Source organism: Sitophilus oryzae, unplaced genomic scaffold (assembly GCF_002938485.1).
Source record: "Sitophilus oryzae breed Bouriz unplaced genomic scaffold, Soryzae_2.0 scaffold_1586_pilon_pilon, whole genome shotgun sequence".
Classification (NCBI taxonomy): domain Eukaryota; kingdom Metazoa; phylum Arthropoda; class Insecta; order Coleoptera; family Curculionidae; genus Sitophilus; species Sitophilus oryzae.
In genome coordinates this window covers 2,092,222-2,118,374 of record NW_022146265.1, presented here as the reverse complement: position 1 = coordinate 2,118,374, position 26,153 = coordinate 2,092,222, and the positions used below count along the sequence as shown (strand labels likewise).

The 26,153-nt window shown below is 33.0% G+C and overlaps 1 protein-coding gene across 1 annotated transcript in view; it reads left to right on the top strand.

Moving 5' to 3' along the window:
• The first annotated feature begins 960 nt into the window (after window positions 1–960).
• Window positions 961–26,153, top strand: part of LOC115879711 (protein slit) — a 64,604-nt gene continuing 39,411 nt past the window's right edge. The window contains exons 1-4 of the mRNA XM_030896669.1: window positions 961–1,022; window positions 19,424–19,495; window positions 19,716–19,787; window positions 25,276–25,347. Coding sequence (XP_030752529.1) covers window positions 961–1,022; window positions 19,424–19,495; window positions 19,716–19,787; window positions 25,276–25,347 — 278 coding nt within the window. The remainder of the gene's footprint in view (window positions 1,023–19,423; window positions 19,496–19,715; window positions 19,788–25,275; window positions 25,348–26,153) is intronic.

Sequence of the window (26,153 nt, the reverse complement as noted above, 5' to 3'; positions counted from 1 at the left end):
AGCATTAGAAGTTATAAAAAAAATGATGGAATGTTTTTTATAAGAATTTTCTTTTGGAAAAAATATTAAAACAACTAATACTATGCGACGGAGCTGTTCGCCGGTGAGCAATTGTGATACTTACGTCTTTATAATATACTAGGCGCCACTCAGTTTTCCATTTACTTTCGAAAACTTCTAAGTTGAGAACTGAGAAATCAACTCAGAATATAGGTATTACTTATTTTAGGAATTACACAAATGAAACGCTGAGATAAACTAATAACTAAGTATAATTAATAATTAAACGTTAAGTAGAATAAAATAAGGCTATGAAAAATTTGATGTTTGAAAATATTTGTTGGTAAATTGTATGTATCAAAATAGATCACTCTAAATGGTAGTTAAATCTGCACGCTTCTGAATATTAATATTTTATTAATTATTCCGCAAAAAGTCTGGCGATCTTGGTACCAAAATGTAGGGACTCTTTATATTAAAAAAACCGTACTATGTAGATATCAGAAATATACATAACATGAATAGAATATTTCAAAGTGACTCTAAAGCAATCAAATATATAATATGCCTGAAGGGCTTAATGCATTCAAATGAACTTAAATTAAATAGATATAATGAAATGAAATGATCTGGCCTTTTTTATCCGTTCTGGTCACAAGCTGGTTGTGGTGAACTGCTACTGGAACTGGATTCTGATAAAAACGTCTCTGCACAGGCAGGATCGAAAACTTGTGTGGATTCAGGAGATTCCTCCTTTATTCCCGGTGTGAAATGTAGGGACAAAACGTGGCCCAAATGTCAGGTGCAAAAAACAAAATGGCACCAGAAAATGCTACCATAAAACAAAATGCGTACCATAAAATAAAACCCTGTACAAATAAAAAAAGGTATTAGGAAACGTTACGTTTAAAATAAAAGTCTTACCTCTGCTCAGAGGGTTTTCCTAAACAAATTGGCAAAATGCCAACAAACGCCGATTGCTCTATCGGTTTGAGCCTTTACCACCAATATGGCGAGGGAAGGTAGGCACGAAGTGTGACTATACACCGTCAGATATAAAGTGTCCAACAAACGTCGACCGGACTGAAATATTTCGCCAGAAATAAACTTGAAGAAAAAAATAAAAGATAATAGCAGTACTTAGAATGCCATCTCGGTGCGAGGACTTAAACTTGATTTATTTAAATAAAATAATTCTGTACATTTATATAAATTATGTGTATTTTAAATAAAATGCTACAAGATTCTCCAGCCTCCACCTCACGGGTACCTCAGCCGGAGGCGAGCTCTTCGACTGTGAAGGGCACGAAGGGCCAAACACCAACCGTGAAAGAGTGTGTAACATCGGAGGAAAAACATCTGTTGTCAAAAAATGGTGGGAAATACCCTGTCCCCCGTACAACAGGAAAATGTATGATGACTGTGTGATGAGTTATAACCCAAGGAAGGGGGGCACACAAGGTTGCCGTTGTTTCTTAGCTTCAATCCACTGAGGTGTTCGTTGAGGAGATAGTGTCCGGTTAAAAACCACGTGACAATACGAAGGTTCTTACTTAAATCAAGGAAAGTCTTTGATTTTGCTCGGTTGTAAGTCCTGAGAAATTTCTTCGACAGCAATGGACTGAAGATGAATCTAAATAAAACGATGGTCACGTATAATAAAATGATAACGCACTGATGATAAATGAGGTTAATTAAACTTAAGGAATATTGTAATAAAACCATAAGAGCGTCGGCACACGGGTCGTCTGGCTTTCGAAGTGGAAGCGTCTCGAACTCGAATCAAATCTCCCTCCACACTACTTCGTAGCTGAATAATAATATCAATCACTTACTATTATTTACGTAGGAAGTAGAGTGGAGGGAGATACGTTCCAAGTTCGAGACGCTTCCGCTTTGAGTTTGAGACGACCCCCCGTGTGCGCACGGTCTGTGTTTCATCCCATAGGACGCGACGAGAAGAAAACATAAATTTTGTGGTACCTCCCCCCGGTATTAGTTTTCAAGTGTTCATTCCGTTGACTTTATTGAGTCTGTTTACCAGAGGCGAGCGAATTAAAACTTCCAAAGATCCGCTTTTTCCGCTACGGTGCCTCCACGCACCCCCTCGGTCCATCCTCTTTGCCACGGGAATTTTTCCGCCGTGGCGGCAAGTTTATTGGATTTGACGGAAAATGCGAATCGGTGTCGGGTAGAACGTGTATACGGGGCTAATTCCAGAGGTCTAAAATGATACCCGATTTTTTCTTTGTTTTTTTTTGCGATGATTTTCTAAATTTAGATAATTTGATTAGGAGGATTTCTTTCTTTAAAACAAAAATATTCTTAAGTAAAAATAATGTTAATTTAAGTAAATTGATTTTAAAAAAAAATTGTGAATATGCTTGTTCAATAGTAATTTAGTAATCATATCCACTTTTCAGGGTTGATGCCCACATATTGTAAATATTATTTGATTAAATCATCAATAGGTTTTTGATATACAGTGTCCGGCAATAGTGCGTCGAGCATCTGTCATCTGTAGCTCCTAGAATAAAAAACTTGGAGATTTTGTTTAAGTGCAAACCTAAAGTATGTACGAGGATGTATTTCAGGAAAATAGTTTATCTTCTACAGGGTAGCTCAAAAGAGTTTGAGTGGATCGGGATGATTTTGTTAAATGGAACACCTTGTATATTATTACATTTTTGGCTTACTTTCAGATCACTTTATATGATCTTAAGATATGAGTAGATATATTTCGATAGTTTCAGAGATATTATTAAATAAATAAAAATTATATTTTTTTCAGCCTTTCTTAAAAAAATTATTAAAAATACCAGAACTGTCCTGAAATCAAAACTATAATAGGTATTTACTTTAGATGGTCTGTTCTTACTTACTGCTTTAAATATAATAATCTTAAATCATACAGGATGTTCAAAATTCTACTCCAAACTTTTTAAAATACTAAATATTTTTTAATAGAACAACGCTGTATATTTTTATTAGTATTTAGAGTATTTCAAATATTTTATCGGTTTTGCAGATATTCGCGGTTTTATATTTCATATGCATTTTCCACAGTAAATTTTTATCAAAGCCACCCTATGATTTTTCTCTAGTATTTTACCGTTGAAAGAGCCATATGGAATTATAACGCGAGTATCAGCGAAACCGTTAAAAATTCTGAAATAGTCTAAATACGTTCATTTTTTAGTTATCTCTCTAATAAAAAAATAATATACAGGGTGTTCCATTTAAAAGAACGAAAAAGAAATATTTTATATTTTAGAAAGTTTGGTGTAGAATTTTGAGCATCCTGTATTATTTAAGATTACGATATTTATAGCAAAGTTAAGTAGAGATCATCTAAACTAAATACCTAATATAGCTTTGATTTCAGGACAGTTCTAGGTTAGAACATAAAAAGCTCGTAACGTGTATCTCAATTATACCAATTTTGGACTTTGAACATAGTTTGCGAGGGGTGTCTGCAATTACATGTATATTTTCTTGGTAGTCGTTGGCAGTCGTTGGCATTAACCTTACGACAGTCGACTATAATTATATGGCATATATGGCATATATGGCAGACATAGGCAATCTCCTTCGCAGTCATTGGCAATCGCTTAGCAGTAAAATGATATTGTGGCAGTACATTTATATTTTTTACCCAAGTGAGACACCCCTCGATAGTTTGTTTCTAGGGTACAGATATTTATGTATAATGCTCATCACTCCAAAAAACTCAATTATAAGATTAACACAACATGTAAAAAACATCTATTATATCTAACAAGTCTTTTAGTGAAATGGAAAATATTTACTTTTAATTAAAACTTTTATTATTATTTGTCCTGAGTGTGTTTGTTCTAAAATGGAACCAATCATTTTTTATCCAACTGCAATCTGTTTTAAATGCATTTTATCTTATACCCGAAGGGAATCAACAAGTCTCTTGAAAATGCCGGTCACGCAGACTTTTAGTGACTTTTTGCATTGAATCAGGTTGAACATGAAAAGTTAGGGAATTTCTATTTGTTTTTTCATTTGCTTTTCCATTTTTCCTTTTCCATTTTTCTCGAAACCTTTGTAATATTTCAAAAGTAATTATATAATCGACGAAATTAGTCTAACAATAGAAATGAATATGTATTTGCAATCCATTTACGGTTAATCTAACTTAATTAATCATACTGATAATGTGTTTTTAACTTTTATGTATTTCTTATAATGTTATTTACTTATTCATTTTATATCTTTGTGCCTGTCTTTGTTATTGTTACAGAATGTCAAAATGTTAACAATGATGAAGACTTTTGGCCGTTATTCTGATTTGAATAGAATTTTGTGTGACTATGCGCTTTAACATTTGACTCCCACAAAAATCAAGAAAAATACGGGAATGGTGAAACTACGCCCACTCCACACGACAGATGTTCGTTTCGTAAACTGGTCTCTCTAGTATTTAATAAATTTTTTGTCTCTTGTAAAAAAACACCACATTGCATAATTTTTGAGAAAAAATTGGAAAATTTATTTTTCCAAAACAGACCTACAAAATATACAAGGAGTTCCAATATTCCGTGACCATAGAACAACTACGCATTTTTTGAATCAAAATAAGTTAATTGTACATAATTTACCTTTATACAAAAGTGTTTCGTTTGTCCGTTAGAGGGCATCAATCATAAATAAACCCGAACATAAATTAATTTAAAATTTATTAATTTCTTTAAGCTTTTTATGACGCTTATTGTCAAATATAATTTGTAAAAAATGTATTTATTTTTTTAAAGTTTTCTGTATAGAGGTAAATTATTTCCAATGAACTTATTTTGTTTCCAAAAATACGTAGTAGTTGTATGTCCACGGAATATTGGGACAACCTACATATAGTAGAACTGTTCTATAATTGAAACCTACAAGATAGAGAGCTAGAAAAAATACGATGATGAGAAAAGTTTGCCAGTAAGTATATAACTATATCGAATCGCGACGAGAACAGGATAACGAACTAGGCAACAGACTCATTTGCATGTTAATGATTCAAACATAGATTGGTCAGGGAATTTCATTGCGTTTCTCTCTGTATCTCTATCTGTTTGTGCGGTGAAGCGTCCGCCGTATTTTTTCATGGGACTTTGGAGTCCGATTCGGTCGGCCGGAACACAATCATCTAAAAATTTGATCTGACACAGAGCATCGGATCTAATAAAGGGCCGAAATCAGTCTCGGCCGTGTAACCGCTCCTATTAGCGACGTTGTTGTATAGGTAATTAATCGAATTGGAGTTAGAAATAGGTACAAAAGGGTTTTGGATTCGATTATTAAGGTCTTGAATAATTCAGTCAATTCCATTAAAATAGTTCTTTAAAATTACATTTAATTTTATCATCTGTCGTACTTTAGAATTCCATCAAAAACATAAAATATAAGAAAATGGTGATATCTCATGTAAAACCAAGTCATTTTAGTTTCGTTAGTATCGGTAAAGACTAATCAACAATGAACTATTCAAAAATGGGGATGGGACCCATAGAACTGGCAATCAATGATAATTTTGGCGAGGTCAATCTCTAGACGTCATTTACTAAAAATTAACATCAATTGTAGAAAGACTAGAAACGGAAAAATATTTTATCTTGAATTTTATACCAAACCAAACACCATTTAAAAAACATTTTTACTGAATATGAAAATAAATGTCAACCTTCTTAACGCAAACTGGCATTAATGGCAAGATTATCATTGACTGTCGTTCCATAGCTGTCTTCGACTCCGTTTTCGGAAAAAATTAGATACGATAGAATCTGTAATTTTAACTGATAATAAAGAGTAGTAAAAGCTTAAAAATTCAGCGAAAATCGCATCTTGATATCTTCTTTCAAACCGAAGATATTAGCAAAATTATAATAAATACCAAAAAATAAGCCCTTAATTACCTTATTTTTACAACACGCTATCAGTAGCCCTCTTGATTATGCCCATTCTATAAAAAAAATAAGATATAAACAGTTAGTTTATTTTGAAATCGACGAAATACCAGAATACCATAATACCAGATGTATTAATATCTAATAATTAAGATATTAATAACAGTGAACAAGAAACGATGATTCAGTGAAGTCATGGTGGGCTTTGGAAAAAAGTTGCTTTTGACGTAATAGTATAAACGCCAAATTGTTATTAGATCAACATTTTGATAGTCTTATCAGCGTTTTTTTTTATCTTGTGATTGCTTTTTCAAAATGCCAACAACTTCAACTATTTCAAATAATAAAGGCATTTTGAAAAAGCAATTAAAAGATAAAAAAACGCTGATAAGACTATCAAAATGTTGATCTAATAACAATTTGACGTTTATACTATTACGTCAAAAGCAACTTTTTTTCAAAGCCTACCATGACTTCACTGAATCATTGTTTCTTGTTCACTGTTATTAATATCTTAATTATTAGATATTAATACCTCTGGTATTATGGTATTCTGGTATTTCGTCGATTTTAAAATAAACTAACTGTTTCTATCTTATTTTTTTGTTAGAATGGGCATAATTAAGAGGGCTACTGATACCGTGTTGTAAAAATAAGGTAATTAAGGGCTTATTTTTTGGTATTTATTATAATTTCGCTAATATCTTCGGTTTGAAAGAAGATATCAAGACGCGGTTTTCGCTGACTCTTTAAGCTTTTACTACTCTTTACTAACAGCTAAAATTACATATATACTATTGCATTTAATTTTTTTGAAAAAACGCGCAATGTTTGTTAAATTATAACACAACGCCCCCTAGCGTCTACGTTCAAAAGCTTATTATTATTGTTTATATGATACAATATAGAGTAAGAATCGCTCTTTTAAATGAGCCCCCGTTGGATTCCGATCATCCAGTCCAGAGTTATTAATATTTAAATAAAAACATACCTAACCTTTCCCCACCACTTTATTTTGGTAGATAGGGGAAAATGGCTCTAACAAAAAATATTCAAAATTTACTAAAGATTATGAAGCTATTACTTATAGTACACCTTATCTAGGCAAAATTGTGTAAAAACTCCATTTTCATATTTTTTGTTGCAGGTGCGCCCCCTAGCGGTCGTTCTACAAACTTGAAAATAATTTCCAGCAATTTGCCATAGCTTCTTTAGTTATAAATATTCTTTTCCGCAGAACCTACGGCTAATACTTTCCGAGATACAGCCGAGAGCAATTCTTAGTGGGACACCCGGTACATAACACGCGATAACTCAAGAAAGATATTGAAACTTTTTTTTTTATTTTAAATCTCAGATCTCTTACAAGATGTTTAAATACGAAAAATTCGATATAGGCTTTTTTCCATTCAAAATTAAAAAAAAACATCCATTTACTTTTAGTGCATTGCAGTTTTCAGCAATCGTGTAATTTTTTTATTTATAAAGATTTTCACATACCTACTGGCTGCGAAGAAAATATAGCAGAAATATTAACAGCGCGCTCTCAGATGGAGCGGACCGTCCGCGTGTTTTTTTAAGATAGCCGAACAAAAATATTCGACGAAATCATCCGGACCGAGCATACGCGACCCATGTGAAATTATTCATATAAACTCATGGTACTTGCTCGAAGTCGCGGAGTGCTGAAAGCGCTGTAAGAAAGTTTTTGAAAAAAACTACAATCAATTATTTCTATTGGATTTCGAGATATCGATTTTTGAGTTCAGAGTTCTAATAGCGCGACCACTGTCGAACACCAACTCAATTCCACTTATTTTTACCAAAAGTGCAAGTGTTTCCAACTTGAACTTAAAAATTGACAAGCTACAGAGAGATTTACAACGACTCGTTAATAAGTAAAGAAATAAAGTATCACGAAACGTAATTAAATCGTGAAGCTGACCGCGTGATGTACACCTTTCCCTAGAACTTTTTAAATACTAAATTACAGTTGAGGGTTGGAACCTTTGGTGTTACACAGCAAAATAAAATTACACTAAATCACCACAATACACCAAAACACTTTTACTTTTACACTGGACGCGCGTTTCGCTAACCATGTTAGCATCATCAGCAGATGATTATAAACTCAAGTTTATAATCATAATTAAAAATATAAACTTGAGTTTATAATCATCTGCTAATGATGCTAACATGGTTAGCGAAACGCGCGTCCAGTGTAAAAGTAAAAGTGATTTAGTGTAATTTTATTTTGCTTTTTAAATACTAACAGAGGTACTGATTGGGTCGACCGATCGGCCGCGACGAATCTGCTATATCCCTTTCCACGTCTCTTTGCAATGTGCACAGTTTCTCGGTTTATTTCATACATTTGAGAACGTTTTTACTGTTCTCTCTTTGTTTAGTATAAACGCATTGTACTCTTCTTACATACGGAAATCTCGACCCAAGACTAACCTTTGCCAGCCCTTAGCATACGGTCGGCAATACTGATTACAACTGAATTATTGAACTCGACGAAAAAACTTCCCCTTAACTCGAGACTTTCTACACGAACCGCGAGATAAATTCGCGATATAAAAATACGGCATCGCGCTATCTGCGCCTTTGGAAAAATAAATAACGGCTGCGCGGGGGCCGGCCCGACTCGTAAGTAATCGCGCGAGCCGTTCGCGAAAATCGTGAGAGCCAGCTTACGCCCACCCGGAGGGTGCGCGCCGGTTCCCACGCCGCGGCCGGCCGAGCCGCGAACCACTTAACAGCACCGACGCCGAACCCGGTTCCGGTACGGTTAACCAGATTTATGGAACACACGAGCGACGCGCACCGTAAAAAAGGAAGGTCTTAATTATCAGCACCGTACGGTAAACACGTGTTAATTCGGGTCTCCTTGTTATTATACTATTGTGTATCTATTAAAGCGACTTTCCTCATTCGTGTAATTCATAAAAAATAAAATACTAATGACTATACCGGGTGTGTCTGAAAAGTGGCTCACCCCTATAAATTTTGTACTATATGACATAAATTAGGATTGATTGACGTATTCAATTGTGTTCGGTCACTTCCTGTTTCACCGGAAATGACTACAACTTTTGATTTTTAAATGGCACCCTTGGTATTTTTTTACTTTATTCGATAGAAAATGACACTCTGAATAGAATGACAAAAAGAATATGTCAACTTTTGACATTTTCGAATATGGTTTATTTGAAATTATAACATGTGGTTCATAACGACAATTTGAGTCGAAATACCAAGTGTGTGGTATCAAATTATTCTTAAAAATGCTTTTTCTAAATATGCTAATAAACCCCCTCGTTCTATTTGCAAAATTGAGATATGATTAAAAATACGATTTGGGCATCTTTTAACCGGTCAGGATAAGACACTAAAAACATTAGACGATGAAATCACACATTAGACGGATTTTTCCAAGATTTCTTGATTAAAAATTAGTGTTTTTAACATAACCATGGCATTCTAGATTGAAATTTAAAATACAATTTTTTATTAAGAGAGAATGTCAAAAGTTGACATATGATATGGCATTCTATTCAGAATGTCGTTTTCTATAAAAATTTTAAAGTAAAAAATACCGATAGTGCCATCAGTCAATCCAGTCAGTCAATCTTTAGTGCATCAACCCTAATTTATGTCATATACTAACATACCAAATCTCGTTTTTTATCTGAAAAAATAAAAAAAGTTGTAGGGGTGAGCCACTTTTGAGACGCACCCAGTATAGTCCAAGAAAATAGGTCTTTAAATAGGAAGTTTTAGGAAAAACTTGAATTTTTGATATGTTACTTTGAAAGATCTAAAAACGAATTGTGAAAGATTTTTTTTAATTAAAAATTAAATTTTTTTAATTGAAATAAATTAATAAAATTATTTTTTCGAAATTTCGGAGAAACGGTAAGAACTAGAAAAAAAAAGTTCAAATAAAAGTTGTGAAGCGTCCAATTTTACATCAAAATGGCGCCTAGAAGCTAGGGGACAGCTTTTATTGAAACATTTTTGACCGTTTCTCTAAAATTAAAAAAAAACACTTTATTTATATTTTTCACCCCTTCTCGGAGTGAATTTAGAAAAATCTTATAGTACGAGAGCGAGCAACGTCGGGAAAACAAGTATTTTAAGAAAGCTGGTTCTTTAATATAACGTTTACTCTGCTCTCTGGAACAGCATGCGGCCCGTCTGGCTGCCGGTAAACGTTGCGTTCCCTACTGCGCATTGAAAGAAGATCCTATATTTTTATTAGTCCTTTAAATTATAGTGTTGAATATAAACCGACCGAGTCTCCATAGCTCAGTACGTAGAGGTTCAGCCTATCAAGCGAGTAGTCAGAGTTCGAGACCGGGTCGGAGCAAAAAAAATTATTTTCGTTTATATTCTGATAGTAAAGTATTAAATAATTCTAGTGATTAAAAAAAAACAACAGTTAATACTTTACTATCAAAATATAAACGAAAGTAAAATAAAAAAGTTTTTGCCCTTTTTTGTCCATTTTCGGAATGTCGGAAACTCTACGCGTTGATGCTATACAGGGTCCGGCAATAGTGCGTCGAGCATCTGTAGCTCATAGAATAAAATACTTGAGAATTTTGTTTTAGTGCAAACCTAAAGTATGTACCAGGATGTATTTCAGGAAAATATTTTAACTTCTATAGGGTGGCTCAAAAAACTACTGTGAGTGGACCTGGATGATTTTTTTTAAATGGAACACCGTGTATATTATTGCATTTTTGGATTCCTTTCAGATCAATTTACATACACCTAAGATATAAATAAATATATTTCGATAGTTTCAGAGATATTAAAAAATAAATCAAAAATATATATTTTTCAGCCCTTCTTAAAAAAATTATTAAAAATACAAGAACTGTTCTGAAATCAAAACTATATTAGGTATTTACTTTAGATGGTCTATTCTTACTTTGTTATAAATATGGTAATCGTAAATCCTACAGGATGTTCAATATTCTACGTCAAACTTTCTAAAATATAAAATATGTTTTCTTTGTTTTTTAAATGGAACACCTTGTATATTATTTTTTTATTAGATGGAGAGTGTAAAAATGAACATTTTTTGTATTTAGAGTATTTCAAAATTCTTAACGGTTTCGCAGATACACGCAGTATTATTTCATATGGCGCTTTCAATGGTAAAATACGAGAGAAAAATCATTGGGTGGCTTTGATAAAAATTTACTGTGGAAAATGCCATATGAAATATAAAACCGCAAATATCTGCGAAACCGTTAAAAATTTTAAAATACTGTAAATACAAAAAATGTTCATTTTTTAATTCTCCGTCTATTGAAAGAATAATATACAGAGTGTTCCATTTAAAAAAACGAAGAAAAATTATTTTATATTTTAGAAAGTTTGGCGTAGAATTTTGAACATCCTGTATAATTTACGATATTCATATTTATAGCAAAGTAAGTACAGACCATCTAAAGTAAATACCTAATATAGTTTTGATTTCAGAACAGTTCTTGTATTTTTAATAATTTTTTTAAGAAGGGCTGAAAAATATATATTTTTTGATTTATTTTTTAATATCTCTGAAACTATCGAAATGTATTTATTCATATCTTAGGGTTATGTAAAGTGATCGGAAAGAAAGCCAAAAATGCAATAATATACAGGGTGTTCCATTTAAAAAAAATCATCCAGGTCCACTCACACTTTTTTGAGCCACCCTATAGAAGTTAAAATATTTTCCTGAAATACATCCTGGTAATTACTTTAGGTTTGCACTTAAACAAAATTCTCAAGTTTTTTATTCTAGGAGCTACAGATGCCCGACGCACTATTGCCGGACCCTGTATAGAGACTTATTCGATTTAAATTTAATACTAGAATTTAACTACTAACTAAACAAAAAAAATATAGGATCTTCTTCCGATGCGCAGTAGTAAACGCCAACGGGTATAGGCAGCCAGATGTTCCGCACGCTGTTCCCGAAAGCATAGAAAAAGATATATCAAAGAGTCAGCTTTCTTAAAATACTTTCTCGAAAACGTTGCTAGCTCTTAGACTATTAATTGACATTTATAATTTTGCAAACAAATTGAATAAAAATGTTAAATATATGAATTTTTTAGCAACTTATAATATTTTTTAAATTAATGCTTTTAATCTGAGCTTAAAGAACAGAATTTGTAGAAAATTTTCTCTACTTCTATTTTGTATAGAAGTATTATTTCTAAAAAATTCACATCTTAGAATTATAAGCAAAAAAACGCAAAAATTGCAATTTTTTACGTTTTTTTGCATTTTTATCAATGTTCCTTCACGAAATTTTGTTAGCAAACATCAGATTCAAATTCAGCGCCCCAAAAACATAAAGAACAAAATAAATCAGATCAAAAAAATACAATTTGACCATACTAGATACAAAAATAAAAGTGGTTGAACTTCTCGGGACAAAATCTGGAATTCTAAACCCTTTAAAAGGGACAAAAAGTCGTCGGGGGGCGGGGGGTAGAGGGGCAAGACCGCAGCTTCGTCTATATTCTTCTCCATCGACGATAACGAAATTACGTGGAGTAATCCGGTCGTGGGGCGCCTCTAATTCAATCGAGCGCGGTTGTCAAATTGCCTTAATTGGACGAAATGGGACCGAATGCGTTTTGAATTGATTTTTTAATTGCGCGCGGAGTAAGCCCCGGTACGCGACACGAATAGCCGAAGAGTTTTAGCGGCGAATATATATTGTACCGATCCCCCCTGTTTCGTTTATCGGGGAGAAGTTTAATTAGATTTGGCAACGGTGGGTTGTGTTATTGTTAAAGGGGTAGCATAGGTGTATTACATTATACCAAAGACATTATAAAGATAGACCGAACATCTCATTCATAAATACTCGTTGGTAGTATATCAAACATTCCAATGTGTCAAACAAGGACAGAAGAGACAGAGAAGTCTAAAATTTCCGGCCCCGGCAACTAGGCGCATTTGGATTGTTCTAATGGCCAGTGGCGTATCGTTTTTTGGAACGAATTTAATTAGTAAAGTAAAAGTAAAGTAATTAGTAAAATTTTTACTCCATATTAATAATTTTTACTCCATATTAATATACTACATTAACACTTTTTCGTCAGATGAGTTTTTGTTATAAGGTCTAATATAATAATATAATTAATATCCCACATATACTTATGTTGAAACGTTAGTAGTTTTCGAAAATCGCTCCAACGTCGATTTTCAATTTAAACTTACAGTTACTTCTATATAAACTTTCAGTTACTTTTGAATATTTACAGGGTGACTCCAGAAATACCTAGGGTTGCCACTTGTCCTTTTTTGAAAAAAACAGTCCTTTTTTGGAATAACTTGTCCTTTTGACTTTTTTTGACTTAAAAAGTCATTTTTATTTACGTATTTTCCCTGAGAAATTACCTACAGCAAACAGAAATATTCTTTTCGTCCAAATTTAATTAGGAATGGTATAAAACTTATAAATAAATTTTTCTTGTTTAGAATAGGCAACATTATTTAGGACTTCCCGTTTAATCTCAAATGATAGTTTAGGTTTTAGTTTTACCTTTTTTTATCTTAAAAAGAACTTTTCAAAATTAGTAATTAGTAACGATTATGTTAGTTCGCAATCGATAGCTTCCTGTGAAGTACTGTGTAATAGTTGTTTAATCTTGTATTATTAATAACTTCCTATACCTAAAATCAATATTTAATGAGAAAATTGTGTTTTTTTTTTGAAAATATAAGACAAGATTTGACTTTCGGTCTTCTTCTTGTATTATGATGGCTCTGATACGAGGCAATTGCCTTTTAGTCTCTCAATAGAAGGCATTTATCATTAAAAGTATAAAATCTGTGTGCTACCAGTATGGGATTTCTGTCGCATAATAATGAATACCTATTACGTTTATTTACAAATCCATTACTTTTAAAGGTAGCTTCATCAGATAATCAAATTTTAGTTAAATGTCCCAATCTTCATGAACTGTATTAAGCATATGTATTGCGGTTTGAATCACCCTGTATGTTGACAAAAATATTTTGAAAATGTGCGTTACAATGGCCCTCATCTTATTTAAAAATTGAAATAAAAATCACAAACCAAAAACGTAATAGGTAAACAGCTTTTTTGGAGGCCTGGGTCACTCTGTATATAGATATGTATAAAACTAGTAGCCTAAGAATTATTTACAGTTCGTCCCATTCTAAAAAAAGTTAAACACACCGTACAAATAACTCTAGGAAGATGTATTTGTACGGTGGTAAAAAATTGTCTAAACAAGGCCGAAGGGGCAGATATAAATAATAAAGCAATAAAATGTAAAAAAGGTCGGGTAAACCTTTGTTTATTTGTCGAGCAAAATTCCTTTAGAATATCGTATATAATGACCAAAATATGACGCAATTTTAAGGAAAAAAAATGTCACTTTCTGGCTTATAATAAAGTTTCAAATGCAACGTTTATATTCAAATTTGTTATGATCTACAACAGTTAGGTAGTAATTGAGACGAATTATAATTCAATTACCGGCTACTACGTTCTTGTTTTAATAGATCAAAATTCAACAAATATAATTAGAAATTATTTTAATTGTGAGAGGCTCCCTTGTGGGACGCCTATGTACAATTACGGCGGAAACATAAAACGTCAAAACAATACCTACCCGTGAAAAGACAAATTCGGGTAATTTGAGCTTATTTTTCCACACACTTGACACTGTCGTACCATATTGAAAATTCGCAGATTCAAAAGTACGTTAAACAAAAACAAAAACTACTGAAAAACACTGAAAAGTTCACTTTCGACTTGATTCCGACTCCAAACACACCGTAAGCTAAACGTAGTACGTTACAACAGACCAAGGGCCGTCGCGAGGGGTGATGGGATGGACGGCTCATTTCATTCTGGAAGACTAGCAGCGACGTTGCGAATAGTTCTAGACGTTTCAACACATTAAACAGTAAACATGTCCTTTAATAGTAACGCATATATCCTCTGATTAATAACATATTATTACGCATGCTTCTTTAAAAATAAACTATTAATTGAATTAAGAAATTGAGATTTATTGATATCCGGTGAAGGTTATAAAGTCATCTTTTCTGGAAATCAAACTAAGTAGATAGGTGCAAATTTGATATGTGGCAATGTCGCCTTCTCTATCTCAGTTGGTTTTTACAGTACGTAGTCAGTCAACCTCCGAATGTTTGATCGGGTTAAAATGCATAATGTGATATCTGTTCTTCCTAAATCTATGCATTATACCTATAGCGTTACTTTGAACGTGATAGACAATGATTCAGTATTGAAGCTAAAAAAATTCAGACTTCCATTGTCTTTATTTATTAGCCGACCATACCAATAGGTATGGTAGGCTATTAAGATCGGTAAAAAAAAAGTTTTTTTAATTTCACTCACAATGAGATTTTAAATGACCTAAATACTGTCTGTCTGTCCGTTTCTCTGTCTGTCCGTCTGTAACACGATAACTCAAAAACCATTAAACCGATTTTAACCAAATTTGACACAAAAATACTGTGGCACCCGAGAATCTGGCCATTAGTTTTTGGTGGGGGTGGGGGGTTGGTAAGGGGGTATGGGAGGGGGTTAAAAATTTTAAAAAATCGTAACTCCAAAATTACAACAGCTAGCGAAACGCGGTTTTCAATTTGAGATTAGGAATAATATTTGCAACAAAATTTGTAATAACATCAAAATCAGTCAAAGTCGCAGTTTTTGAGATAAAAAAAATTGGAAAAATTCCTTTGCTTTGAAACTAAAAGAACTGCCTACCAACTTTTTATTAACATATTTTAGTATGGGCGGTTATACGTGCCTCCCGGCGCCAATTTTTCTTGATTAACACAACGTTTCGGTCAGAAGGACACCGTCCGTTATCAAATGTAAACTAATCTAATTCCTAAAACTATTGATATCTTGTCTTGATGACAACTTCTTGTCGTGTCTTGAAAAAAATTAAGAAACTTGAAAAAATATTGTCTTAACCTTTTCTTGACGCTTCATATCTTGTCTTGACTCAAGAAATCAAGATCTTGAAATTTCTTGGTTAAGCAGTGATTCCCCATCGAAATCCTTATTGAGTTGCTTACTAACACGGAACCTGGTGGTTCCCAAGGTAGTGCAAGTGACAATGACAAAACTGAAAGCGTAGTTGCTTGCGATACTTGGCGACAGCAAAGGAAAAAGCAGCAGCATTCACCAATCCAGGATAGTAGCACTAGTGACAGTACTAGGAGAAAGAAATTCGGCGTTTTTTTCGAAATAGTGGTAGACCATTACCAAAAACCAAAATTATAAATTACCCAGTGTGCCATATTTTCAAAAGCATAACAAAAGTGTTTGTTTATAACAAAAAATAAATAACTCAGGATACTGAAAAACTATGACAAAACTAATTGGATATACTGTAGAGTTCATATTTTGGGTCCCCGACATACAGTGAAAACGGTTTCTTCTTTATGGGGAAAACTTCTACAATCAGGGGCAGCACAAAAATTCGAAGAAGTATTTAAAACTAGTTACTTTGATTGATCCGAGAATAATCTAAAAAATCCAATACTAGGAACAACACCGAGTCTTGGAAAAGAAGCGAATAACAAATTCGATAATACAATTCTATTTAAGATATGCTAAAAATGATAATTCTAGCAAAACCTATTTAAAAGATGTGTATATTATATTCAAATAAATTAATTTAGCGTTTTTATTGTTACGTCTAGGTATTTCAAGATTTCTTGATTTCTTGACAAGAAATCTTAATTTACTTAAAATCTCTTGTCTTGTCTTGAACTGTAAAATTACTTCGTGTCTTGAAATCAAGACAAGATCTTGAAATTTTCAAGAACTTGGTGACTCCTGGAAACAGTGATTGGGATTAAATTGAAACGATGCAAAGCTGCTAAATAAAAATAAACTAAAAGGGAACATTCTAGCAATCAAACATAAACAAAAACAACTACTACTATTTACTGTTTCAACCGTCCCAACCCACACCCTCTTTTAGTAAAAGAGACGGTTTATAGCAATTGTAGTAATAATAACACAATAAAACTAACCTTAAATTTGTATTCTACAAACTTCACTCCTATACAAGCTGACAAATGAACACTCAATATTGTCACTTACAGCGCTTTCAGACGGAGCGTCGTGTTTTTTCAACCCATGTGAAATCGTTCATATAAACTTAATGTACTTGCCTCGAACTCGCGGACGGTCCGCGCGGACGCTCCGCTCCATCTGAAAGCGCTGTTAGATAGATCAACATGATAATAACATAAATCTGATGAAAAATAGTTACTTTTTGCTATAAAAATACGATATATCAGCGAATTCAAAAACAGATTCGTGTTTGAACCTGTCACCCGCTTCACGCGACTTTTGGATTACACTTGGCATATATGGGCATATATATAAAAAATATCTTACACACTAAATGTTCTTCTAAAAAATCATTTAAACAGTTTTCTTTTAAAATTTGGTGTTATTGTCATTATTTTTACATAGCCGTTCGAAAACTCCTCTGGCTTTTAAGCCTCAATTTTCGTGTCCCAAATGGACTGAATTAGTTATTACCAGAAATTGACGCTAACTGTAAAAGGAACATTCTGCTTTTATGTTGGTCACATTAAGGTTGAGCACAGTAATATATAGACAAAGTAGCCTTTTTTAATAAATAATATAATACTCAGTAACACCAAACAGATAGAGGCTAAAAAGTCTAATAATTTAACCAAAAATTGTTTAAAATTGTATCAAAATTGGCCCAATAGAACAAAATATGTTGAAATGCGTGAAGATATGACATCAAAAAATAAATGTCCAAATACAAGGACGATCTTATTTATTAAATTCCACAAAATCACTGTGATATAGTAAACACACCCGAAAAGTCTAGGGATATTACAATTTTATCCAGCCATCGTCAGTAATTTTATTTTTTGCATTTCTGATATAATAAAATTAAAATAAACAAATAGTTTAGAGGACGTATCGGAAATAAAAATGCGAAATTTACCGAATTTTTCAAATTTACCTCGATTTTTATTGAACTCAGAAAAATACACAATTTTTTTTATTCTAACTGTGAATTAAAAAAAAAAAGATAAAACCATTTTCACTTAATAAAGGATATAGCCTCCTCTAATGTTCATTACAGCCCTACATCGTCTCTCCATGCTCATGATCAGGTTGTCGATCTCTTCTTGAGGTACAGCCTACCACGCTGCATTCATGGTCCGAACCAGATACCTACGAGTTTCACGAGGCATACCCATTCTCAAAATTCTTCTTTGGACCGCGTCCCATACGTGCTTGATGGGGTTGAGATCAGGAGATTGTGCCGGCCAGGATAAGATGTTTAATTGATGAGCATTGATAAACTCACTTACCACGCTGGCTGTATGAGGCCGTGCATTGTCATGCATGAGAATGAAGTTTCTCCCAAAATCATTGGCATATGGTAACACGACAGGCCCAAGAATTAAATCACGGTATGTAATTCCTGTTAGAAACCTTTCAAGAAAAACGAGATCGGTTTTTCGGCCTAACTGGACTTCTCCCCAGACCATAACTGTTCCACCTTGAGAAGGGTGCACTTCCTGAACATGATCCAACCGAATAAGATTTTCTGGTTCCCTCCATACCCTAAGCCTTCTCGAATCCGGATGAATTCCAAAACGTGACTCATCCGTGAAGAGAACGTTGGCCCATGGTTCATTCGACCACTGAACATGATCTTGAGCCCACAAATATCGTACCTCTCGATTTCCTCTTGTTAAGGGTTGAGCTCTCCAAGGGCGTCTGCTTCTTAAATTGACCTCTCTTAATCTATTGCGGACAGTGTCAGGACTAACGGTTACATTATGTGTTTCCTGGAGAATTAAACTAAGCTCTGGTGCTGTAAAAATCGGTCGGCGTCGAGCATTTAGCTGTAAAAAATGATCTTGCTGAGGGGTAGTAATGCGATGTCGCCCTGTATGCCTTTCAGCAACATCACCACTTTCACGGTAGCGTGCACTTAATCGCGATATTACACTTTGCGTTGTATTTAATGCTCTAGCTACGTCGATTTGGTGCATTCCAGCTTCGAGCATACCCATGGCCCTTGGCATTTCGTCTCTGTTAAGATGTCTACGCTCCCTAACGTTGTTTAATACTAAACAAAGTTATTTGAATGAATTATGGCTAGTTATCATAAAAACATAGCCAGTACAGGTTAAATTCGAACAACTGATGCTTTTTATACATTTGACAAAAAAATGCACAAACACTTCTGCAAATATCCCAAATTTAGAAATAACTAGTGTGACTAATTCGTTTCAATCGAAGTAGAAAGAATCGGCCTACAAATATGTGGTTGTTTATTTAAAACATTTATTTTTAACTTTAATAAAATGATATCCCTAGATTTTTCCGGTGTGTATTCTATAAAGTATAAAGTCCTCTATTTGCCTTTAACAGTATTTCTGAAACATTTATTCTTTTCCAGAGATCTTCAAGGAAACAACATCACAGCAGTCTACGAATCCGATTTTCAAGATCTATCAAAATTGAAAATTCTGTAAGTATTTTTCTACTAAACTTATTAGCAATTTTAGAAAAAAAAATATATTGACTTTATTGGCATGAACTTTTACTAGTTTTTTGGTCTTCGTATTTTTTAATTGGCATGAAGTATTTTGTGAGCAAAATTTTCAGTATAAAAGTTTGTTTTATTCTTGCCAAAGTATTTTTTGTAAGAATTTTACTTTGTTTTACTATGTTTGTTTTGTTTTTTGTAGGCAGCTTTCAGAAAACCAAATAAGTAAAATAGAAAAGGACTCTTTTGAGGACCTTACAAGTTTAGAGAGATTGTAAGTAAAGAATATCACTAAGAAACATATTTTAAGTTCATATTTTTAGAGTTAAATCCAAGTCATATTTATTAAAAATAGAAGTAACTATTATATCTTCATTCTATTTTATATACTACTTTATACTACGTTCGGGTGTTAACGTTTTGAAATCAAAACATACGTTTCATTCAACATAATCTTAAACGTTTTGATTCTTATTCGTTTTGATTTTTATCGTTTTGATTTGCTATTTTAATTCAATCTTTAGTTGAATTTTCAATGCAAATAAGATTGTTATTTGTTTTCTAAATAGTATAAAACAACATCTTCTAGATCAGATGATGAAACCATTGTTGTGCTGCAATCGACTTGGTGTTAAATAATTCATATCAGATATAACCGACGATATCTTTTCTTAATGTGTTTACGAAATATATAAGAAATAAAAATAAATGTTGTGTTTAGGAAAACAATAGTACCTACCTTAATTTCATGCACTTTCAAGGCAGATATGTTTATTATACAGGTTGGCAAATATTATACTCTCTTTTGTTAATATTTAAACATGCTTTCTGAAATAAATTTCTAAAGGTTTCCATAATTGATATTGGCACATTAAAACTACTTAGTTGTATCAGCGTTGACATAGAAATGAAGACATAGATAAAAAAAACAAGTTTAGATTGGACAGTGTCCATAAGGATAATGTAAATACTATTTAGCGCTATTCTTACGCAACGATCGCTTTCCAACTCTTATTTAAGCTTTTGATAATTTCGGAGCTGTTCGGCTTTTTCCGGGATTCTGTCGCCAAATGTTATTTATTCAAATTTAATATTATTTCCTTATAATTTTTTAAATAAAATACAGTGTGTTGCCTATAAGAAACTTTATTTTATATAAGAACATGTATGAAATACCTATGAAACATTGGAAATCGATGTTATGCCACGATCCATGATGGTTTTTGAAGTTCACAGTTCAAACAGCTTTTTAAGTTTTTAATACCACTTTTTCACAATTATCACGGGTTTGAGTAAGTAACTTTGAAAATGGACGCTTTAAACACTTTTCGGGATTTTTTCAATGAGGGCGGTTTAAATTTTGAAAGATTTTATAATTTTTGAACTTTGACAAGAGAAAATTATTTCTGTTCTTGTTTGCGGTTGTTCTTAGCAACTGCTATAGCAGCGCCCTACAACGTATGCTCTCCAAAACAATTATAAGTTTTGGCGACAAGCCGAGCATTCCAATCTAATTTGTTTCCTTTATTTATGAATGAAAATTGCTGTCATCTTATACAGGGTGAGTTTTCTACGATGTTCTCTACGGATATCTTGGAAACTACTGGAGCTAGAGAATTGGTCAAATTGGAAAGAAGTGCAGTTTTGCGAAATAAATGCGTCTTTCGGATTCTTGAAAAATTTTAAGGTTTACTAAATATTTCGAAAAAAACTACCTATGTTGCCATATTATGAATATATTATGTTTTTAACTAAAATTTCAAAATATCTTTTAAAAAAATTCCAAATTATAAAAAAAATCGAGAAAAAAACCTCATAGATATGTTTCTGAGGTCGAAATATACTACCCCTAAAAATATTTGCACTTATTTAAAACTCACCCTATATAGGACAATCGGACAAATATTTCCAAATATACATAATTTTACTTGTATTGATAACATCTAGAAAAGCTTTTATATCTATACATTTGTGTCCTTCTTCATGTCTCATACATTTAATGTAGAATCGAGTATTAGGTACAGTTTACACGTCAGATTACTCAATTGATCTCGAAACATCTATACGACCACTTCTATCTCGATCCGTCCAACTTCTAACAACACTCGACGTGGACGACCACCTTTAAAAGGAATTCCAGTGACGTTTGTGACATTTCAAAGTGTGCTTTCTTTTGCCCCGACGCTACAACAATGGGAATGGCCAACTCTTATTTTATCTGGCTGTATACAAAAAGGAGCGTGGGTGCCGGGAAGGCTTTTGTGCGAGATTTTTTCCTCTCTTTCGAGGGGACGTTGATGACTTGTTTAAAGATCGCGATTGTTCCCGGTACCGGCCTTCGATAAAATATCGAGAAAGAGGAAGAACCAGTTCCTGGCCGGTCGTATAAGGATATTGTGATGCGATTAAGGGGCGTTACAGAATAAATTGTACGAATAATTTTCGAATGGTTCGGATAAGAAGTAAGAATTTGTCGTATTCTATATTAACGGCGTTATAGAGGGTGGTCCGAACTGTATTCCGGAAACTTCGGCAGCATATTCTGCAGATAAAAATAAGTAAAAAAGTTCGTATAAATGTATGTCCTAAAATGCTTAGTTTCGGAGATACAGGGTGTAAAAGTTTCATTTTTATTTCGATTTTTTCCAAATAATGCCTGAAGTAATATCAATATTTGGATGAAAATTGGTGTCTGGGAGTTTTTTGACATGAGAAATTTGATTTTTATGTCAATATGACTCCTAGTTGTAGAGGGCGCCACCTACATAATTTTTAACTGGGTTGAAGTGTAATAAGTTTTCGTCCGTACCTGTATAAAACTACCGAGTAAAAAAATATAAATTTACCACGTTTTTTACGTAAAAAAAGTATAGCTATGAGTAATGGTTCTCAAGATATTTAGAATCGAAATTATCAATTCCTTTCATCATTGACATAAATTAAACGTATTGACTAAATAGTTATTAGACTGGTATCATAAATTTGAAATGTCTTTGTGCCAAAAGTCCACAGAGACTGCTTTATCATCATTTTTTCGAAGAAAAATATAAAGTTCCCAAATTTATTATTTCAGTCAAATAACTATCTACTCAACATGTTTATTTTTTGTCAATAATGACATGTATTGACTATTTCCATTCTAAATATTTTTAGAACGGTTGCTCGTAGAGATTTTTACCAAGAGACATTTTTTACGTAAGAAAATCACTGAAATGTATATTTTTTCACTCAGTAGTTTTATACAGGCACAGACGAAAAGTTATTACTCTTCAGAATAGTTGAAACACATGTAAGTGGCGCCCCCTACAAATAAGAGTCATAATGACATCAAAATCCAAATTTCTCATGTCAAAAAACTTCCAGACACCAATTTTCATCCAAATATTGACGTTACCTCATAAATTATTTGAAAAAAATCGAAATAAAAATGAAACTTCTACACCCTGTATCTTCAAAACTAAGCAACTTATTTTTGTCTGCAGAATATGTTGCCGAAGTTTCTGGAACACAGTTCGGACCACCCTGTAGACATTCACGTTAGTTATAATACCGTATGAAAAACAAACGGCGTCAAAGACGGCTGAAGAATAACAATCAATGAAAATTTTGGCGAGGTCAAGCCCTGAACGTCATTTACTTGGCCCATACGCTTTTTTATTTTTTAGTGGCACTTACTGCTCGAAAACAGAAAAAGCTTTAAGAATGCTAAGAATTCCCTCATGATCGAAAAAAAGCAGGTAATGGCATTAAAACACGACAACATCAGAATAACAGACAAAAACGAAATAAGAAGCCTGGTAACAAAGTTCTACAGTGACCCTATATAAAGCCCCAGAAAACATACATGAAGAAGAAGGACTGCCACTACCATAAGACGACGCCCCAGAAGTTTTCTTGGGAGAAATAGAGAAAGCGCTTCAAGATATGAAAAATGGAAAAGCAGCAGGGAACGACGGAATATGAGCTGAGAGCTGGAGAATAAGTACTTAAGTACCTACGCTGGTAGGAGAACTTGGAATCTACTAACTAGCAAATATCTACAGCAGCTGTCCATGGAGGAAACATATACCACAAGACTGGAATAACGCCAACATCATTCTAATTCATAAGAAAGGCAACAAAGAGGACATCAGAAACTATAGACCGATATTTACAAAAATAATAAACAACAGAATACAAAACACGCTAGACGTTACCAAACCACGAGAACAAGCAGGCTTTAGAAGCGGCTTCAGCACGATTGATCACATATATTACACTAAGAGAAACTATCAACCTAACAATAGAATACTTCCACTAGCCATAGCCTTTGACTTTGAGAAGCAATATCCCCAAAGATGTTTACAACAATATTAAAAGAAATCTTCCGTCAACTGCACTGGACCAACAAAGTAATGTAGAACGAACTAATAGAAAGAAAAAACATTCTAATAAATAACACAACACTGAAAATAGTAGAAGAATATATATATTTGAGACAACTAATATACACCCCGGGATCTCTACTACCAGAAACTAACAGAAGAATTAAGTTAGCATGGAGTACTTATGGAAGAAACTCAATAATATTCAAAACTAGAATGCGACTTTATCTAAAGAAGAAAATATTCAACCAATATGTACTGCCATGACCTATGCATGCGAAACCTGGACACTTAAAACGGACATCAAAAGGAAACTGCAGGTCGCACAACGCTCAAAGGAATGAAATATGTTGGGAATAACCAAGAAAGACCGTAAAAGAATAGAGTGGATATGACAAAAGACCCAGGTAATAGATTTGATCCACAGAGTCAAATCCTTCAAATGATAATGGACAGGACACCTGGCAACGGAGTGAGCCACAACAAATACAGCATGGTACCAGCGAGGAATTAAGAGACCTAGAAGAAGACCGAACCTGAGATGGGATTGGGATGATATTAGGAAATTAGCAGGGATAACTTGGGCCCACATAGCCAACAATAGAAAACAATGGGTCCAACTGCAAAGAGAGTATGTGAAGGCTACACCATAATTGGAAATGGTTGAATAAGCTGAAATTGATGATGATGATAACTGCTAGTTTGAGTTAAGAGGGTTGGAATTTAATTTTATATTGATTGAAAATGATTTTTAAATGATGGAGTTTAAAATACGATAAAAATTTAAATTTTTTGAAAATAGTTTTTTGCGTCTGGAATCGTTTTATCTTTTTTTAATTTTCAATAACTAGTGTTAATTTTTCACAAATTTTTAGTAAATAACGTTCAGATTGACCTCGCTATTGGTATTAGTTTATTTTGCTACTAAAGTACCGTGTGATCTACCAACAGCGTCAGCGATGGTTATGAACTGAAGATCGTTATCATTTTACATGTAAAATTATATGGGAAATGTCATCGATGTTCATTTCCAAGCCAACTGGACCCCGTTTTTTTCGATCATACAGTACTAGCATCAAATAATTTACGTTTTATATTTGACAACTGTAATTTGTTTTAGTTATACTTCAGAATAAAAATTCAGAACATATTTTTTTCTTTGTGTTTACCTGTATAATAAACGTATAAACCACAGTATTGTTGACATGAATACCCCTAACATTTACTTTTTTACCTTACGCATGATTTAAACAGACACCAAAGCATTCCTAAACTCGCCAATTTTCAATTAGTTTAAAATATATCCCACACGTAACCGTATATGTCTTTGTCTATGTCTACCTCACTGTTAAAACGGAACTTTTTATCTCCATGTTTTACAGATATTTCTTTTTCTAGACGGCTGAATGGAAACAAACTGAAAATTATTCCTGACAACTTATTCATTCCTGTTTTTAACTTATTTCGTTTGTAAGTAAAAAAGACATCATTTCGATGTGCTAAACGTATCATCAGCTTCACATCTCTATGTCTTCCTGTGCTCATTATTGTCTTTCATCTGAGTAATGTCTTAAGTCACATAATCATCTGTTTCCTTACTTTCTCTCTGTCTTGGTGTTAGTTTTAAATGCATGTTTTTTTTATGTGCTTACCTATTTTACTCATTTTAGAACCATATCTAGTTATTGAGCTAATGTCTGCATAAATAGTGAAAAAACTAGGTATTTTGCTATCAAAATAGAAATCATAAAAATAAGTAAAGACTGTTCATCCATCGTTCACCGTTACGTCATCATTATTATTTGTCAAATATAGGGTATGTCTGAGATCAGTTCATTTAGTTTAGAAAAATTTTAAGAACGTTCCTATCATAGAATAACTAACTGAAAGAAATGAAAAGTCCTATGTTAAAGCTTGGAAACACGCGCTCGCCGCGATCCAAGCGGGCTACTGGCAGAACTAAAGGTTCGCGCCATATTTTTAAATGGACCTTTACTGCCAGTTCATAAGTTTTTTACTTATATTCGGTAATTTCAATCTTGATTATTAATTTATTTGTAACAAAACATTTACAAAATAAAAATAATGTATTTTGATACAAATAAATTAAAAATCTAGATTGAAATTATCCCTGAAATTAGAATAAAACACGAAAAATTTGTAACTTGATTATTTTATTATAACATTTGTTAATAAAAATACATATAACACATTCAATACTATACAAGTATATATAAAAGTTATCAGAATTTATACGATCAGTTATAAATAATTAT